The 20,556-nt window shown below is 45.0% G+C and overlaps 1 protein-coding gene across 1 annotated transcript in view; it reads right to left on the bottom strand.

Moving 5' to 3' along the window:
- Nucleotides 1–2,096: 2,096 nt before the first annotated feature.
- The window catches only part of PRKCH (protein kinase C eta), a 213,011-nt gene continuing 194,551 nt past the window's right edge, over nucleotides 2,097–20,556 (bottom strand). Inside the window, exons 13-14 of the mRNA XM_008529606.2 lie at nucleotides 4,867–5,010; nucleotides 2,097–3,409 (exon numbers count right to left, since the gene is read on the bottom strand). Of these exons, the coding sequence (XP_008527828.1) occupies nucleotides 3,263–3,409; nucleotides 4,867–5,010 (291 nt within the window). The 3' untranslated portion in view covers nucleotides 2,097–3,262. The remainder of the gene's footprint in view (nucleotides 3,410–4,866; nucleotides 5,011–20,556) is intronic.

Raw genomic sequence — 20,556 nt, 5'->3', positions numbered from 1 at the left:
CCTGGCCAGCTGGCAGTTTAGTCAGTGCTCCCTGCTAATCCTGGTTTATGCCCTTTTCATTGTTCTCGAAACCCCACAAAAGTGGGAAAAACAGAATTGACCTTAATAGAAGAACCTCACCAAACTGGGCCAAAAGCAGGGACTCTAGAGTGAACCCACCTGGTCCAAATCCTACCCCCACTGCTTTAGTCGTATGACTTCGGACGAGTTACTTAACTCACTTTCCCCATCTGCACATGAAGATGAGCCCCCACCTCTTGGGGTACTGACTGAGTAAATGCATTTACAGTGTTTGGAGCAGAGCCTCACACATGAGAAAGCTGCACTAAGTATTGGGCAGTATTGTGAAGCAGAAACTTCTTCTGCAGTCACAGGCTGATAACCAACTCAAAGCAAACACTTTGTAGTTCTCCTTTCAGATACTCGAGACCGCAGTCTAACTCAGGTTGGTGTGGAATAGTAGGGAAAGTAGGGGCAAATGGCTGTGGGGATGAGGCCTGGCTGGGGAAGATGGCAGGATGACAAGGATTTCTCAAGGTTCCTTATCCAAGGTTCTGAGACAGGGAAGGGTAAGCGTGACCTCGTCTTGACCCCCATGCTGCCAGCTGAACTCAGGGAATCCGGCAGTTCCAGCAGACTCGGTACCTGCTGATCGAACGGCTCGTGGCCAGCAAGCGGGTAGCCTGCTCCAGGAAGCGCGGGCGGGCAGCCTTGTGATCCTCGGAAGGGATGCGAGGTTTAGGAGAACTGATGAGGGATGCGAAGCGGAGCTCTTACCCTGGAGTTGGAGACTCTGAGTTATGGATAAACATCCTGTACTTCCTCTCTCTTCATATGAAAGAGGAGAATAAAGGGAAGAAGCACCGGAAATCCTATCATAGCAAAGTCATTGGCTGTCGATAATCTATCTGATAGGTCTGGAATTACCTTAAAAGAATGGACTTAACCCAAACTCGGGGACCAAGTTAGTAGGCTTGAGAATAGATTGTGAAGAGGGAAGCTGCTGAGTGATTGCAGAGACTCATCAAAGGAGACATCTGGGTCCTTTGCAGGGCTATGATAATGGATTTTGTAAACGAACACAGGAGGCATGCTTTATTCTTCATGGGTCTTTACCAGTGTGGAATAAACCGTACCAAGCAGCCCGTCAGCCCCACAGAGCAATAGGAGACCCTGAGCGGCAAAGTGGCTGTGAAGGCCATAAAGTCCTAAAGTCAGAACAATCCCTCCCTTTCCAGAAGTGTGCTGGATTAGAACTTCAAAGAATTAAACTCTAGACTGGCTCGGTTCCTTACTAACTCTGAAACCTTTGGGCAACCCACTAACTCAACTGCTCTGAGCCTCTCCTCTTCCCATTTGTACGATGTACCACGGTATTCACGCTGGAAACAGAGGTGGAGTGACCCGTTACTTCACAGGGATAGTGTGCAGACCTAGCGAAATCACGTAGGTGAGAGTGCCACTGAACGGAGTGCCAAACAAACGTCAAGGGAGCCTCCTTGCCACTCTAGTCATTCAAAAGTCATCTTTCACCTTGGGATGCAAAAAAGAGCCCCCAACAGAGACTGGCACTACTAGCCAGATACCCCTTGGCTGCTCTGTAATTCCCCATCTCGTTTGTAGTTAGAGGGAGGCCATGGTCTGGTCAATCATATGTGAGCAGAGGTGATGTGTGTCCCTTCTCAGAGGGCGAGTTAGGCAGCGAGCATCTCCTCCATCTCTGTCTTCTTGTGCTATGGTGACCTTAGAAGCTACATTTTCCAGATGGCATAGTTCCAAGATGGAAGAGGGCCATGGAACTTGCACTATACTTTACATGGATGAGAAATAAACATTCTGTCTAGCCACTGAGAGTCTGAGGGTCAGTCTGCTGCAGCAATGCTTAGCAGTCATGACCCTGACTGACTCAGAACAGAAATTTTGGTCAGTAAGAGACAGGCCACGTTCTCTTAAGGGATACGCAGAAGGTTATACCAACCTTTCCTCTCAGGATTTTGCTTTAAGTCAAAAGTTCTATCCATTCTGCTCAAAGCTTTCATTTTAATTAGCTGTCTACTCTCCTAATGGGGATGGGACAAATTCTTCTAGACAAAAAATTTCCTTTTGCTACAAAATGCATTTATTTCCAGCTAGATAAAATTCTCCAACTGCATATATGGTTACATATTATAAGGTCCTTCTCTGATAAATTTCCTGTTTACAAGAGCCATTTCTAATTATTAAAATGCATACCAAACAAACATCTTTGTCTCTTGAAATATAATTTAAATAAACTGCTAATGTTTAAGCCATGAGTATGGTCACTGACGTGAGTGGTGTGCAATTCTTCACTTATGAGTCCAGAGTGACACTGACACATTGCCCAAGAGGAGATCCCACAAGTCAGCAGGCAGCAGGCACCTCTAGCTCGCCTGCTGGTTTTGCAAAGAGTTGCTGTCACGGCAGTGAGCCTTCTGTGAAAAAAGAGTTATGTGCAGACAAAGAAGTATGACATATTCAATGTGGAGAGGCATTGCACAGAACGCAAACACCACTCTGGTAAATTAATGGACTCTAGAATGAAAGCCTGGTCAACGAAAATCTGTTGTTTATACTACTGGGGATTGTGGCACCGTCTCACTGGACACAATAAATAGCTATGAAACGAAGGAGCAGAACAAGCTGGAATAGCTTGTCTTGGTGCTCGACATCTGTTTTCAAGATCGGGCTCTAAGTTGTGAGTTTTATGAATACCACTTTTTGTTTCTTCAGAGGAAATCATTCTATTTGGAAAGCCGTTCATGTCCTTATCTTTAAATTCTTCATTAGCACTTAGAGACTTCTTGCAGAGTGCCAGTATCAGCGGCTCACTGGCTTAAAGAAGAGCACAGAGTGGTCCGTACAAAGTCTCAACTTGTCTCTTGAAGTAAAAAGCCTGTTTGGCTCAGAATTTCTAGGATCTAGTTTATTCTTCACAACTTCTCTCCTTTTGGCTCCTGTTAATATCCCAAGCCCGAAATAGCCATGGAAACTCATAGGCTGAGCAGTACATTTCTTCGTGAAATCTCATTTCGGTATCAACTATTTCCAGTACCATGGCTCCATCAGGACTTGAAAGAGTTGATCTCTTGAAGGTCCATCCTTCCACACAGTTCTCCACCTGTTCCCTGGAGGGAAGGTTCTTGTTCTAAGGTTGGTGCTGGAGACTTCTTCACAGAGGAAATTCCTGGAAAATCTGTATCCCCTTGTGATTCTCATACCATCTCTCTCATTCCCCATGAGACTAAGGTTGCATTTCTGGAGACACAAAGGAAAAGTTTCTAAACTCATCCTGGTTAATCATAGGAAGATGTCCCTCATCAATTGGAGTTAAAACTGGCTCTTCCTTTATGAAGTCAGGGTCAAAATTACTGACGTCTTCTCGGGATTTCTGTCAAAAAAGAAACAAGGGTCAGATTTTATGCACTCGAGCCTTCCGCATCTTCCACGGGACTTAGCCCAGTCCGATGAGTTCAGAGAACTGCTCTGCAACTCTTTTAGTAGCATTGTTTACAGTTTTGACGATTATGATTAAACAGCACTTTATAGTAATTCTATTGCATTGTGTATTATTATGGCATTTGGCAACCACCAATTCACTAACCCCATCAAAATCTTGCTGAGCAGGCCAGCCTTAGGTTGGGAGGCTAAGGAATTAATTTGGTCACCTGAAGCAGCCAGTTCACTCACCCTTTGCTCTCCATATTTCACTGACATGCTACTTTTCAATGGACCTTACTGAGGGGCACACAAGCTTGTATTTGTCAACTGAGGTTGAGTAAGTTCACACTTGCCCCACCTACTGTTTGCACACAGGTCTATATGCTTGAAGAGATTTTCTCAAAAGACTTACTAGAAACGCTGAGTTTAGGGAACAACTGCCTCTCTCTTTACTCACCAAGCAGATTTATTATATCCTGTTGGCAAAGCTTTCCCTCATCCCAAGGAGATGGAGGTGGATGCCCATTAAAGGAAGTGGCTTTTAACTCTGAGGCCTGGTGTCCAACCTAGCAGGGTGGTACTGATTAAGTTAGCTATTATTTAGACATGTTGGTATTTTACATCTTTATAAATAAATGCTGAAAAGATCATTTCTACCATTGTTAGACCTCTCACTTCTCTTATCTGACTCAATGATACTTCTATGCCTTTGGAGCAGCCCTTGTCCCCCTAATTCTTCATCTGCTAGCTGAGTTCTCTGCCTTCCCATGGTGGATCTCTTGACCCACAGATGAGAAAGACTTACCTCTTAGACCAAGAGCTGGAGCATGCTCAGGAATGCTACCCCACTCAGCTTCCTAGCTTGGGGAGGCACCCTCGGTGCTTCCAGCATTTCTCCAGTCAAAAGGGACTTGGCCTGTTCTGGCCAGAGCTCTGTGCTGCAGCAGCTGTTACAGACCCAGGCTCCCCAAGCCAAGGAGTCAGGCACAGTGAATTAAGTAGCATTTCATGCCCTCTCTACTTCCTTGGAGGCTTGGCAAAGGCACCCTGACTAAGGAGCACGAGGAAACTGGCTAAGAACAATGAATGTCTCAGTTAGCCAAACCTTTTGGGGAAACCTGGAAAGTTTCTAAGATGCCCAAAGGCATCTTAGACCCCTGGGAAATTTTAACTTTGATTAAGGGAGGATGGAGCCAGGGCAAGCGAGAGGTGAAAACTTTGTGAGAAGTAACCTGGAAGGCAAGGAGCCCGGCCTCCTACCAGATGAGGCTGCCCTGTAAAGTGTCAGGCTGAGCTTCCGGTTCGGTTATTCCATAAGGGACCATCCAGCTGCTCAAACGACTTTGGCGGAACACTGTGATGTTTTAAGAAAGAAGAAAGTCTACTATGACGGTCTTGGACACTTACGATTCTGGGTCTGAAAGGTGGTTCTATTTGGCGATGGTTCAGCTGGGCCCAGTCGATTTCCTTAAAGAAAGGATGTCTCAAAATGGCATGCTCACCGCCCTGAGTCAGGCTGCCCAAGCGCATGGTGGGGTTCTTGGTCATGAACTGAGAGAGGGAGAGAAAGAGAGTCAATCATTCAATCCCTTACACAAGTATGTCACAAGATGGTAGGCATCAGCCCTGGCAGAGGAGCCTGAGTGAGGCTTTCTGGCTGATCTCGCTTAACTAGCTGAATTTTCCATCACTGCCAGCACAGCCAATGAATCATCCCTTAAAGGTGCAATTGCTTGTGTGTATTTACGGCCTTCCCTATTTCCATTTCAGACGTGGCCTCTAAAATAAAGCAGAAGAGTCCAGTTTTCTTTCCTGTAAATACCATGTATTTTTCTTTCCCCTTTAAAGAAAAGAAACTCTTTATAAAATAGTGTGCCTTTCTCCAACACTGCAGTTGCAGAGAGGCCGCATCTTATGAATGGGGCTACTTTTAGGAACAGCTGTGCTATTTTTCTGTGAGACCTGACCAGCAGCCAGGATTCCCGCTCTCTGACAAGACCACAGAGAGAAGAGTCAAAGTCATTATTTTGAAGATCTGTGTGAAGAAGCCACAGGGTGAAAAATGTAAACTTCTGTGTTCTGGCTCTAGGATAAACAAAGTTGACCACTTTTCTTTATGCAACAAAGATATAGTTTTAAGTAAAAAGTTTGTTTCTTCAAGATGCTCCCTTCTTCCACTTTGAAATGTTTAATGACTGAGAATCTTGCTACGTAGACCAAAAACTAAAACAAGCATTGCCACACATTCAAGCAACATGTGTATAGAAATCCTCTGTCATTATAGCAGTTAGGAGCTCAGCCCCAAGGAAGTTTCCTGTCAAGATGTTTTGGGCTAAATCTACTTTCACAAAATGGCCAATAAAGGTGTTCTGATCACGTCCTGACCGAGGACTAGCACGAGATGCCTCACTTTTCATGGCCAGAAAGTGATTTTCAATTTCAAAGACACTTAAGCTAACTTAATTTCCTATTTTCAAAAGAAAATTGCCTGGGGTAAAAAGTTGTTTTGTTTTTAAATTTAAATCAAGTTATCTTTAAACAAATTTATGACAACTTATCACAGGCCCCCCGAGCAGCCCTTTCCATGTGTGATTTATGAACACAAGACAAAAGTAATGCTGAGTTCACAGAGATTGCTGTGGAGTAGAGTTTCCAGAGTAAATAAAAAGGAAATCTTCCTGAAGGTGCGGACATGAAAAGGCAGAGCTTGGAGGTGGCCGTCCCTGCCCGGGTCCGAAGCCGCAAAGCCTCCAGTGTTGCTTCACATGAAAATGATCACGTGGAGGGAGGAGGCTGCAAAAGTCCCCATGCAAATCTGACGAGATAAACTTCATAAAATGCTAAAAAGGTGAGCTAATAAAAGATGAAGACACTGATGGGGTTTAATGGCTTCTCTTCTCTCCTAGTGACGAGGAGTGCAAGGCCACAGATGGTACTGGGTAGGAGGTGGAACCGACAGTGAAAGAAGCCTCCAGAGCCACACGGCTTCCATCGGAGCAGTCAGCACTCCAGGCACAAACAGTGGTCAGTGTGCATTTAGCAACTATGTATCTGATAAATAGCTTGGGCTCTCCCCGATAAGTCTGTGCAACTCAGAAAGGAAAGAGAACACACACACACAGAAGAAATGAGTAGATTCTCTCTTTTGGAAAGTCAATGGGAAGCAATCCCTGATAGACTAGCAGTGTCTATTCTAAGAGCTAATTAACAAAAAAACAATGCTGCAAGAAACTCAGGATATAAGGACGGCAAAACAGACCAGATGGCTTGTGGGAAATTCCCAGGCCTGCCAATGATGTGAGCAGAGGACATCTTGTGAATGTGTGGGTACAACTTGTTCTTCTGGGCAAGAGGAACAGTGCAGGGCTCTTGATGCCAGGGTGGCAGAAGCCCCAGTGTCCAAGAGACTTTGCCCATTCTCCTCTGGCACTGAAGTCGAGCTTCCGAGGGGCACTGTGGCAAGGCACTGCCTGAGGAAAAGCAGACTGAATCACGGCTCTTCCTCCTCCACAAACTGCATCCCTGGGAATGGAGACAGGCAGAACAACCCTTTCACAAGCTTGGCACCTTCTCTGAGGGTCCTGAGAAATCCTTTTGAATAATCAAGCAGTTTTGTTTTGACTTTTAATATCTTGTCTTAAGCCCTTTAGATACAGTCATCCTCCACTTAAAAAAATGTTTCATTCAATTTACAAAGGTTTACAGGGAGTCTGCTGTATGCAAGGCAGTGTACTAGGCCTCGTAGGGATATACAGACGCAAAAACAGTCTCCCTATGAAGGAGCTGATCGAGAGAAAGGGGAAGAGGCAAGCAAAGTTGATCTGTAATACACAGCTGGGTGAAACGAAGAGAGAGAGAGCAAAGTCCCGGGGGAACTTTGAAGAGGGACCAGGCAAATAGCACTGGGAGCTGGCGGTGAGAAGGCAAGGAATGGCGTCATGGAAGAGCTGGCCTTTGACAGGAGATGGGGCTGATGAGTAGAATTAATGTGGGCATGAAGGAAGAAGACAATCATGCCCGAGGACATAGCCAGCACAGATGCATAGATGCGTGCAAGCGCCTCGTATGTTGGCGGAGGGGCACACAGCGTGGCACGGCTGGCACATGGGGATGGTTAAAGAACTGTGGGGCAGCCAGCAGGATCCATCAAAAGTGTACCACGAGGTAAGTGACGAGAGCTGCCCTGGGATTTAGGAGATGATCTAGCCACAGTGTGATGGATAAACCCCAAACAGAGAGGTCAGAGACTGGTGGTGGCTGAACAGTTAGGAGGTTGAGAAGACACGACAGGTTCAGGAGCTAGAAGAGTCTCTGATTAGTAGGAAGGAGAAGTCGGGAGCAAGTCCTGGAGGGACTGTGGAAGAAGGAGCACACTGCCGGGAGCTGGGGTGAAGGGTAGGAGGGAGCGCAGGGCACAGGGTCGGCTTGCTCTGGCTGATGGAGCGGTGGTGTTGGGTAACGGAAACAGGTAAGCAGAGAGGAGCAGCAGATTTTGGGTAGCATTAATAGTAGTATCAACAGTAGTAACAGTAGTAATAGTAGTATTTGTGTCAGAGGAATGGAACAAAAGCATCTAACATTTCTCAAGATCTGACGGTGTGCAGATCAGGGAGGCGGATGAGCTCAGCTTGCATTTGAGGAGCGCAGGCCAGGGTGAGGGGTCTCACTCCCAGAGACATCAACACTTGGTGGGAGGGCGAAAGCTGAAGCTGTGAGGGCAGGCCAGATGCAGAGAGGGAGAAAGAGCACAGAACTGAGACCGGCCCCGGCCTCAGACATTTTATTTGGCCCACACAGTGTGTTTTAAAATAATTTTAATTACTAGTCAAACATTTAAAAAGTAGGAAATGTCACATCACATAAAAGACAAGTTTTCTAACTTCTCTTGGAAAATGGGATATTCTGGAATGCTGGACCTGCACTTCTTTTTTATAAAAATGGCCTGGAGTTGAGCAGTGGCTGCCTCTTTAGATGGGACATGCGATCCCTGGTCCACCACGTGTCCCACCACTCCCCATTGCCTCACGCCTGGCTGGCGTCACCCATCCACTGTGCCTGGCTCCTGAGCCCTGGCACAGAAGGAGAAGAACGCAGGGTGACAGCAGGAGGAGCTCATGATGAAGACCATGAAAGAGAGCCTTCCGAGGAGGAGGGTACAGCCCTTCTATGACTACCCCTCCAATGAGGCGGAGATGGGGAGTTACGAGAACATTTAACACCAGTCCTGGGTCTGAAATCTTTCCCAGTGCATATCTGCGGGCGTGTAGGCCTGGGGGCAGGAGGGGCCTGCTGCTCTAGGCCAGGCCCAGGGCTCTCCCTCGACACCGTCTTCCTCTGCTGTGAATGGTAAAGGCATAACCCTTTGCAGAAAACGTCCTCTACTTGCATACATCCCTAATGGGACCCAAATGCCAACAAGTGAACGACGGTGTTGTTGAGAGCAATCATTCATCCACGTCTAAGGTCATACTTAAAACTTGCCTCACCTCAACTGATCTTCTACCCCACTGTGGTCCAAACAAGAAAGTCAGCCAAAGAGGAAATTAAAGTGACTTCGCGAAAGATTCTGGACACATTTACTGAAGGAAGCAGAATGTCTTCTAGGGTCAATAAAGGCACTTTATAAGCTGCAAAGAGTGGGTGAGGAGGCCGGGGTGGAGAATCTGGTTGCACCCAAATGTCAGTCTCAAGCTAACGGGGGAGCAGGGTAAGGAGAGAGGTCAAGGACGCAGGGACTCATTCCGCATTCCCCCTCCTTCTGTGGCCTTCATTAAAGTGGAAGTTAACTGAAGAATACTGAAGGAATTGGAGGTGTCCCTGCCCTGAGCATGAGCTACTTAACAGCTCTTTCCAGGCCGCTGAGAAGGTATGACGACAAGGGACAGCAGCCAGCCAGGCGTCCTCCCGAAGGGAGCACTACAGGGAAATGTAAGAGCTGTGGGCCAGGTTTGTACAAGAATGTCCTGGGAAGCCTCCTGTAAACCAGGGAAGGCTGCTTGCAGGGCGGAAGAGCTCCGCTGACAGGAAGGGCCCAGGGGTTAACTGGTGAGGCTCTGCAGTTTGACTACCTGTGTGAGCTGCGTAAACTTGTACAAATTTCTTAACTTCTCTGGGCCTCAGATTCCTCAACTATAAAATGGAGATTTTCCTGTACTTCATAAGGTTGTTATGACAAGCAAATGAGATAATCAATGTAAAATGCCTGACACAAAGGAAGCCTCAATAAATGTCAGTATTAGTAAGCATCTTGTTAAACCTCTTCTAGGTCCACCCTGCTCTACCTAAAGGCAGGAGCATGGATGGAGGGCCTCAGAGAGACAAAGAGTGAGGCCAGCCTTGCCCCTGGGGCCTGGCAGGCTCCCGCTGCTTCTCCATGCCGCGGCCAGGAAACACAGAGCACAGTGTGTGTCTGCTCTCACGGCCCCAGGGTCCAACAGCGGCTGGTAGTGATGGCAATGGTCTCTGGAAAGCAATTTTTCTGACAGGAAAGATTTCTAAAGACAATCTTAAAAAATTAAGAATACAAATGCTACTCAGGTTTTAACGTGCAGTTACGTCCGCTTTAACAACAGATACTGAAGGCAGGACAAAGGGTGTAATGGAGCAACTTCTTTGTAAACTGGTGTCAGGTCCAGTGCTCTCTCGTGGACTCTGCTACACATGAGGAGGCTGTGGGTTTGAGTTGTCGGATGTTCGAGAGGATACAGTTTAGACTAACTCTGTGTAATACTGCGTCTTGAGATAACAGGATCCAAACGTACTTTGAAACTCATTAAAATGTAGGCAATGGTTAAAAGTATTTTTTCTTCTTTCAAAATCTGTCTGATTTCAGAGGAAGAAGACTAGTTATATAAAAGAGCAATTAGTCTAATAAGATTTACTTCCAGGAGGGAGAAAACACTGTATTTTCTAACTAATAGTTGGATTTGGCTGTTGGACAAGCAAAATGACCTTCTCCTTTCATTCAATTTCAGACCAAAGGGCAGTGACGGTTAGCAGTTAATACTGGCAAGCCAGAAGGGAAGGAAACCATGCCATGGAACATTCCCATCAATATTCCAGGGAGACGCTCCTAACTGGGAAGAAGGCAGTTTATGGCTCGACAGAGAGTCCTGGGGAGGGAGAGCAGAGTAAGAGCACAGGACACAGAATAGAGTATGGTTCACAGCCACGATGGCCACCCTGGGGCTGACAAAATGCATGCCTGGTGTGCATGTTGCAACCACATGTGTCTGTCTTTTGCCACTGTCTCAGGTACAGTCTGACCTAGTTATGAAGACCAGTCACCAACCTTCTCCCTTCACACCCCTTCATGCCAGCTGCAGCGGTGAGGCTCAGATCTGGGAATGACCTGTGCTGGCAGCACCATCCAGCCCAGAGCAGTGGTAAGAGGGACAAAGGTGGGCATGTGGCATCTAGGGAGGAGAGAGACATCAGGCCTTTGACTTGGCGTTGGTAAGTCACTTTTCTATAGGAGAAGGCAGAGACAGATATTTAAACCTAAAATGAGGCTGACAATGACCCCCTGGGGGTGGGATGGAGCCTGGGGGCAGGAGAGAAGCATATACAATGGGTTTTTTTGAATAGATCTGGGGAAACAAACTGTCATCTTCCCAAGTACAGATTATTATACAGATTGGTGTTGCTGTGGAATATTGGAGGAGCCAAGAGAAGGAGAGTTGCTTTAGCTTGTTCAGATTGGATCTGAGTGGAATTTACTAGGCAGAGGTGGAACTATTAATCCACACACCTATGGCTATAGACCACTCCTGCCATTCTCACAGCATACAGGGATCCAGATCCAAACTGGTTTGGGCAGGAGGCAGCTGTAGGAGTGGGAAAGAGAATGGTACAGTTTTTGTAAACGTTAGAGCTTAATAAGTGGCAGCCATCACTACTAATATATGTATGTTATGTACTCTTGTATTACACCAGGCATTGACATTTAAAGTGTTTCAAATTCATTCTACATAATACCAACAGCAACCCTGATTGTGATTCTTATTTACAGATTAGGAAACTGAGGAACAGATCAATCTGTAACCTGCCCAAAGCCACCCAGTTTGGGAGGGGTGGAGCTGGGATTCAAACCCAGGTCTATCTAACACTAGAAAACTCCACTCTCAGTCACTTGTGGTGGCCTCAAGGGGAGGTTTAGTAATCTTCTCATTTGGATTCTGGATAAAAGAACAGTGTGGACTGACAGGTCAGGAGGAATGCTGGGACACCCTTCAGGACTCGCCCTGAATGAGAATGCGTAGCACTTTGTGTGTTTACTTATGTTGTAGTTCCTTTGCTGGCCCACGTGACATTCAAGTGTATGCAGAGTGGGTGCTAAGAGAAGGCAGAGACAAAGAATAGTCTTGAAAAGAACCAAAGGAATCCTTCAGTCTGATTGTCTGGTTCCTGCAAACACCTTGGGCCCCCTTTATATTGGAGAAGAGAAGACAGAAGGACACTGTTGGTATTTTGGCCAGAAGAGGCAGTTCTAAATGGAGACGTACCTCCAGGGACTGGGAGTTAAAAGAGCATATATAAGTATATCGTAAGGAAAATTAAAATCAAACTTTTTGGATACTTGCTGCCATTGAGTGATAGAAGGGGCTTTCCTGGGAGGACCACGAGTGTCTCGATGAAACATTCTGGATGACCTGGCTGGCATCAGGTGGAAGGGGAGACAAGTGCCCTCCAGGGTCCATGTCAATATCAAGAGCCTATAATCTTATCCCTTCCTTCTTCTCTTTTTGGGTTTATCACTAAAATTCTGGGAGAAAAAAGCTGACATTTTGAAGGTGACTGACCCTCAGCTAGAGATGCCACATTTTCCTTGGTTCTGAAGTGGACTTGTCTTTATAAAAAGAAAACAAAATAAAACTTGCTCAAGCTGATCTCCGTAGGCGAGTGACTGAAGGAGTGGGCCTCTGAGTATATTTGAAAATGCAATGGATCCACGTCTTCAGTGACAGGTTATAACTGACCTACATCAGAATATTTGGTGAGATATCTCGAGAGACACGGTACACAGTGCACTTTATTTCCTCCTAATGAAAACCCGCACAACAAATGCCCTGTACCGTTCCTGTTACTGCAGAGGGGCAGGAACAGTGCTAAAATCTGTAGCGGGTTTGTTGGCTATATTTTGCACCCTGTCTGTGATTGGAATCCAACAGCCTTTTCATGGGCATGTTCCAAATTCCTTCTCAGTGCTCTTAACTCTCCGCCCTTCCTGTGTTTTATAATTGTTATGGCTTCCCCTGAATGCCAAGCCACCTCAGTGGCTTCACTCAAGTCATGTGACAATATTGGTTAAAAAAAGGTAAACGTCAGAGGTAGAGTCTCAGAGATGGAAGCCCAAGGTCAGGCATTTCTGCCAACGCCAACATTGTTAGCCAACATGGTTTCATTCCCAGCAAACCAGTCTCGAGCCGCTCTGACTGACAGGGCGGGCCTCATGCGCTCCAGTAACTCCCAGGCGCTAAGGCAAAGGAAGCCCGACTCACTGCTGCTCCTCACACAGCCACGTGCTCAAGCCGCTGCTTCCCTCCAGGTGTGGTCCCTGAAATTCAGCTATTGAAAAGAAGCAAGTGCTAAAGCAGGACCCTCTGAGGCACACTACGCAGTGCCCTTTATTTCCACCTGAGGAAACTGAGGCCAGCACCTTTCTTTATCAGGGATACACACTATCTTTGGTGTCCAAACCAAACCTAACCATCCACTGCTAAAAGCTATGGATCTTTGATAGTTGGAAAGAAAAAGAAAACGGTGTACTACTTCTGTTCACAAGAGTTTTTCAACTTAAAACAAACAACTCTTCTGACCCACAAACACCAGTTAGCAAACCTCCACATAGAAAAGATTTCCACGCTCACTTTATAAAACCTCTGACGTCTTTATCCTCTAGGCTGAGATATGGAGATTCAAGAGGCATGTGGTATTTGTACTCCATTAAAAAAAGAAAAGAAAAATCCTTCACGCTGCTAGCCATAAATACAGATCTTCCTCAACTTACGATGGGGTTATACCCCAATAAGCCCATCGTATGTTGAAAATGCATTTAATACACCTAACCTACTGAACATTACAGCTTAGCCTGGCCTACCTTAAACATGCTCAGAACACTCACATTAGCCCACAGTTGGGCAAAGTCATCTAACACAAAGCCTATTTTATAGTAAGTGCTGAGTATCTCATGCAACTTATTGAATACTGTCCTGAAAGTGACAAACAGAATGGTCGGATGGGTACAGAATGGTTCTCAGGGTATCGGTTGTTCACCCTCACGATCACGTGGCTGACTGGGAGCTGTGCTCGCTGCCGCTGCCCAGCATCGCGAGAGACTATGTACTGTACACCACTAACCTGGGAAAAGATCAAAATTCAAACTTCGAGGTACAATTTCTATGGAATTCGTATCACCCTTGCACCATTGTAAAGAAAAATCCTAAGTGGAACCATCATAAGTCAGGGTCCGTCTTAAATCATGAGAACCTCCATTCTTAGGATACTTAAAAGCAAAAATGAGGGGGAAGGAAGTTGAGAACAATACCTTTAATAAAATATGATTAAGAAATGCCAAATACAAGGTTTCTGGGAAGATCGTATGCTAGTGTTTTTCTGTTTTCTGCCAATGCTAGCCTTGATCTGCCTGGGAGTAAATGGTCCATTTCTGAAAGGTTTTCACTGTACCAGGAGTTTCACTCAGAGCGAAACTAAGAGTCCTGTGGAGCAGCTCCATTTCCTCATATGGGAACTCCAGTCCTGGCAAGGAGCTGCCAGCCTGCATGTTAACCATCCCTCTTGTTAAAGGATCTTCCAGTAACTTTCTTTTGGATTCTCCCTATAACAGTGTGTGAAAAATCAGCTCTCATGATCCAGTGTTGGATCCTCTGCATTACTCTGGTCCCAGTTTTTCCTCTACTTTCTCAGCCTCCTCCTGGCTGACCACCTTTTGGCTGCTCCCTTGAGCATTCCCACCTCTCCAGGAGGGGAGTAGGAAATGGAGAGGCTCAAACTCGTGCTGCTCCGATCAACTGTCTGGTGACAGATGTGGGACACACCGTTAAAAGAGGATCCCAGAATTAATGGTGGGTCCCCCTTTGTGCACAGAGGCAAACAGGCCTCCTGCAGACAAGGCACAGATGATGGAATCTGACAGGCGTGATGACAGATAAACCCACACATGCACACACACTTCAATTTCTGTAAAGCTGAGAACAAAAGCACTCTATAATCTCCTTCTGATGCCAAGTTTACAACACCTCCTGAACTGACAAAGGTGACTCAGGAGAAGGCACCAAGCTCCTTTCAGCACTTATCTAACCTGGCCACCTGTGTGAGCTCAGAGACAAGGGCGTTGATTCACCTGAGTCAGCACTGAGCCTGGTGCTCGCTCACAGGAGACGATTTAGCACAAAGGGACACCGACCTCAGAGAGAGGCCATCACCCTCCCATGCTCTGTGGACTCGTGAGGACTTCCCCACGTCTTTCTGGAGCTAGACCAGGGCAAAACTCAGTGCAACCGCACAAGCTCTAAGCAAGCTGTATATTTTCTTCTGTCATGATTATTAGCATTTAGGATAATTTAGTGCCAGTTTAGGAAACTTGGTAACATGGTGGTCAACAAAAAACATGTATTTATGCCAAAACCAAGTAAAAAAATCATTAAAAAAATCATCTCTAAGGTCAGCAATCTGGAAAGCCTCTATGTGTTGTTTACAGAAGTCTGTATCTTCATATATCTTTTCTGTGTTAACTTCTGTAGATGTTGCCAGTTTTTATCATCTATTCTCTGAGTGGAGGTGGCATGGTTTTGCTTTTGGAGCATGCACACGAGAGAGTTTAACACGCACGTTTAAAGCAAAGATGAGAAACGAGAGACAAAAGGGCAAGCAAGAAAAAATAGTCTTCCTGTTGTACTTTCTGAGTGTGTACCATGGCTGTTTCTGGTTGTAAGGATCACTGGTTAACGATTTGGGGATCTTTTTCAAGCAGCAGTCCTCGGCTAAAAACTGTGTGCGCTCCAGCTCCTCCCCCTTCTCCTGGTCCTGTGCTCCATGGAAAGTGTTCTCACCAGCAAGTCCTCTGCCCTCTCTCCATGTCTATATGAAAGTTTTGGACATTCATACACAAGGAACTCAAAAGTCCACAGTCTTTGGAGTGGTGGTAAAAGTGATGACGAGAAGGGCCAGGTAGGAAAGTAATATGGGGCTAGAGTTCGGTGGGTAAGGCGCTGATGCCCATCCTGTCCGACACTCACTTTCTGCGGAACACTGGACGAGAATATCGCCTCACCCCAAACTCAGGGACTCACTGACATCATTACACCATATGACGCCCCGAGGTCTTTAACATCTGTGACTCTATGGTACATCATATAAACATATCCAAATAGTTTCTACTTTCCACTTAAAAAGCTAAGAAGGAATTCAGAAAGCATTCCCTTTTAAAGGAAAAAAAAGGGCATGCAAAATATCCAGCATACCCCAATTCCAGGAGCAGTGCTGACCTCACGTTCCAAAGAAAAGTTCATCAGGAAATCTCAGGGAGCCAAGTAGGCATGCCCCACCATGCTGAGACAGCGTGAGAGCGGATGTGAGGCTGGCTTGGAGATCTTGGCCTTTCCTGCCTCTCTGGTGGGAAAGGGCCGCCCCAGCCCACAGAAAAGGATCGTACAGCGGGTCCAGGGCAGCAGCGTGGGGCAGAGCTCACCAAGGAGGGCTCTCTCCTCCGTCCTCTGTTAAAAATCCTTCTTCGGGCTACACTGGGGTACTCAACGTGGAGGTTGAGGGACACTTCTAGAGCAGGTATGGAGACTGTGTGTGGATGGTGAAGAATGAGTACACTAAAACCACTGATTAATTTTGTCTGTAGCATAAAAATGCCTGGGGTGATGCAGACTCCCAGTCTAGGACCTTGAGAGTCTTACTGGGAATCAAGATAAGTGGCTAGGCCAACTGTTACTGAAACATTTCGTCATAAATTTAAAAATAAACTAAAAAAAAAGATGTAGCTGGATCTACTGGAGCGCTGGCATGTGGCTCACATCACTTCTTCTTTGTGTATGTTTGTATTATTAAATTATTTCACTTCATTCATGAAGGCTGAGTTCACTTTTTCTACACAGGCTAGAATATGTGTATGTATATATATACACACATATATATAATATACGTACACAGACATATCCACACACATTTTGAACTTGTACAAGATATCCCTTAATTTAAACAAAATTTACTATAATGGAAAATTTCAAACATATGCAGGAATGTACCCATCACCCAACCTTGACACTTACTGACACATGACCAATCTCATTTTATCTGTTCTTCCCTGCCACCCCTGCATTATTTTGAAAAAACAAAAAACGAAAAAACAGCTATTTCATCTGTGAATACTTCAGTCTGTTTGATCCACAATATCTCTTTACACAATTCCAGAGTGATCTTTTAAACATGAAAAAATGATTTTGTCACTCATGCTTGCTTGAAATCCTTCAGTGACTTATCTTGGCATTTCAGGTAAAGGTTAAAGTCCTTCATGTGGCCTCCTGTGTCCTTCATAGTTTCACTGTTTCTTCAGCCTCATCTCCTACATCCCCCAGGCCCCCAGCTTTGCTCGTTACTCCAGCCACACTGCCATAGAGTTACTCAAATGGACTTCTCCTTTCTCAAGATCGTCACGTACCTGTAAGCCTGACTAACTTCTCTCCATCTTTGTTCTCAACTTAAATGTCATATCCTCATGATGGCCTCCTTTGACAATCTACAGTAGGTTAGGTCTGCCTGTTATATATTCTCAAAGCACCTTAGACTTTTTTCCTTATTGAATTGGAAGTATATAGTTATTTGTATAATTTCTTTTTTTAACATTTGTCTCCTTCCCCAACCTGACTGGACGAAATTTCATGAAGGCAGGGATGACGTCTATCTTGCTCATCTCTGATGCCCAGCCCCTTGCACCGTACCTGACCATAGCAGGCCTACGGCTGCTATGCATATATGCATTAATATATGCCTGTTAAATGAATAGGAGGATCAATATCTACTTGGCTATTTACACCCGGCTTATGTGTCTTTGATTTCGGTAGAAAGCTCCTGGAAAAATAGAAATAGATTCTCTTAGGAATAAAAATCTAACACAGCCTCATTTACAATTAAGCACTTAATAATCTTGATGATGTTGGTGGATTGTTCAAGGAGAGGATGAAGATAATGACACCTCTCAGCGTGCTATGAAATTACTACTCATAATTTAACAATGCTAATAACTCCCTCCTGTATTGCACATGCCACTTGGAAAAGGCTTTCACGTGCACTATCTCACTGGAACTGGGTCCTGTTGGTGTTATCATCACTCCTCCATGGGGTAAAGACAGGAGAGCAGTGACAGAAGGAGAATGGGGTCTTGCAACTCTCTGACTAGTGTGTGATCTTTCCATTCTACCACGTGACATCGCTTCACCTCCCTGGGCCTCAGCTTCATCTATTAACCAGGGATTTGGACAAGATGTTTTTAAGGATCTTCTACCTCTGCCATTCTGAGTTTATGTTTCTAATAGTCACCAAACTCTATGAAATTAGGGGTAAAGACAAGTGATTACAATCTGAAACTTAGCATGCACAAGACTTTCTGATAGTTTTTAGGACTATGCAAGACACCATCCAATGGTGTCAACATTCAACATTAGGAACTGTCGAAGTCACCAAGCTCCCAGAATCATACAAGGGCTCAAATCCTGGAAAAGGGCCTGAAGTCTATATTTTTAAAGAAAGCAGTGTACTTTACCTTGATCTGGAATTGTACAACAGAATGAAAGTTTTTTCAGAGTCCTTAAAAATATCTCAACTTACTTAACTCCTGGCACACATACATTCCGCGAGCCCTCGGTTCTGGGGCCTAGGACCACTTGTTCCTACCTAGCAAGCACTACCCAAAAGTTACAGCAGGCATCAGTTTCCGGGTAACTCATATTGTGCAACTGCTGGCCTAATTCAATGCAAGTAAAACTAGTAGATACATTGCAGACTTAGATGTTTATGCAGCCTGAAGTCACTCCTTCCTAACCTCCTCACTGAATCCTCCTCCATGACCACCCCTTAGCCACTGGTGTACCCATTCTCCATCCTCCTTTCGCTCCTCACCCTCTCCCCTAGTCAATCTCTACTCCCGTGTTCTCAATCACGCTACAGCGATCATCTCCACCCTCTTTCCTGAGTTCTAGACCCATGTGATCAACTGCAAGGTATACACCACTTTCTGAACATCTCCCTGACCCCTCAAAGTTCAGACATCCCAAACTCATCTTTTCCTGCCCCCTCCTCTGCATCCAACACTCCAATGGAATAGAACTAGTAACTGCAGTTCTCTGAACAGGCATGCTCCTTCCCACCTCTGAGGCTTTGCACAAGTTATCTCCTCTGCCTAGAATACTCTTCCCCTCCTTCTCAACCCTACTGAACCTTATTTGTTCCTCAACACCCAGCTTAAATGCCACTTCCTCTGTCTTGTCCTGTGTCACCTTCCCTGTCCTTGTCCCCAGAGAGACTTCTGACCATTCCTCCTTGCCAGCAAGCTAAGTACTCGTTTACATGTTCTCATTCCTACTAGACAGTGAACAACATAAGAGGCCGTGTCTTTTCATCTTTGCATCCCCAGCACTCAGCATAGGCGGAGGAAAGGGAAGACGTCTGACAAGTATTTGCCGAATTGATTGAACAGGATTCTAGTTTCCTAATGTACCAGTTTCTCCTTCCAGGGTCACAGATTCATCTCAGGTCAATAGAATAATAATTATTTCTGGTATTGTGGTGGTACTCAAAAGCACAATCTTTACAAAATGCTATAAAATTATCATAAACATTGTATCTTATTTTATTGAAAGTTAAATACGTTGCAGATTCATGCTATGTGGGTAGTAATACACAGAGCTCCGCTAACTTCCTCCAGTGACTAATGTTTCTGGTACAATAGGAAAGAGTTACATCAGGGAGTAATTTGGGAGATAAAAATGTGGGGTTCTAAGGGTAAAAGACACTCATTAATGGGAAGTAGAAGGAAAACAGAGAAAGGCCAAATGTAGACTAGCTCAGTATCCAGGTCTGGGAGTCAGGAAAATCTGGATTCTGATCCCAGGATTTCTTTGTTTGTTTGTTTGTTTTTTTACTGTGGCATAATATACAGAATATAAGATTTACCATCTTAACCATTTTCAAGTGTATGTTCAGTGGCATTAAGTACATTCATATTGTTGTGCAACCATCACCACCATCCATCTCCAGAACTTTTTTCATCTTCTAAAACTGAAACTCCGTACCCCTTAAACCGCGGTCCCCCTCCCCAGCCCCTGGAAACCACCATTTTGCTTTCTGTCTCTACGAATGTGACTATTCTAGGTACTTCATGTAAGTGGGATCATACATTTGTCCTTTTGCGTCTGGCTTATTTTATTAAGCATAATGCCTTCAAGGTACATCTATGTTGCAATATGTATCAGAATTGCCTTTCTTTTTAAGGCTGAATAATAACCCATTGTATGTATATACCACATTTTGTTTATCCATTCTTCTGTTGATGGACACTTGGGCTGCTTCCACCTTTTAGATATTGTGAATATTGCTGCTGTGAACATTGGCACGCAAATACCTGTTCCAATCCTTCCTTTCAGTTCTATTGGATGTACACCCAGGAATGGACTGCTAGATCATACAGCAATTCTATGTTTAATATTTTGAGGAACTGCCTGCAATACTGTTTTCCAAAGTGGCTGCACCATTTTACACTTCCACGACTGATACACAGGGTTCCAATTTATTTGTTCGTTTTAAGTAACGAGCTAAATGGCCTTTGGTTAGCCTCAGTTTCTGCAGGCCTCAGCTTCTTCATCTATAAAATGAAGACATTGGAATGAACAATCTCTAAGGTTTCTTCTAGCAATAAAAGTCCTATGTTGGTCTAATTAAATCAAGTTGCAATTAGGGCCAGAAAGCAGTCTGAATGGTTTGTGAAGCCTGACTTGATATCTTAAATCTGCCTCCTAATTCAAAAAACAAAGTGATCGTTTTTTCAGAGAAAGGGGGCAAAGAGTCTAAAAATCA

This window comes from Equus przewalskii, chromosome 25, assembly GCF_037783145.1.
Source record: "Equus przewalskii isolate Varuska chromosome 25, EquPr2, whole genome shotgun sequence".
Lineage (NCBI taxonomy): Eukaryota > Metazoa > Chordata > Mammalia > Perissodactyla > Equidae > Equus > Equus przewalskii.
This window is presented reverse-complemented; position numbering and strand designations above follow the sequence as displayed.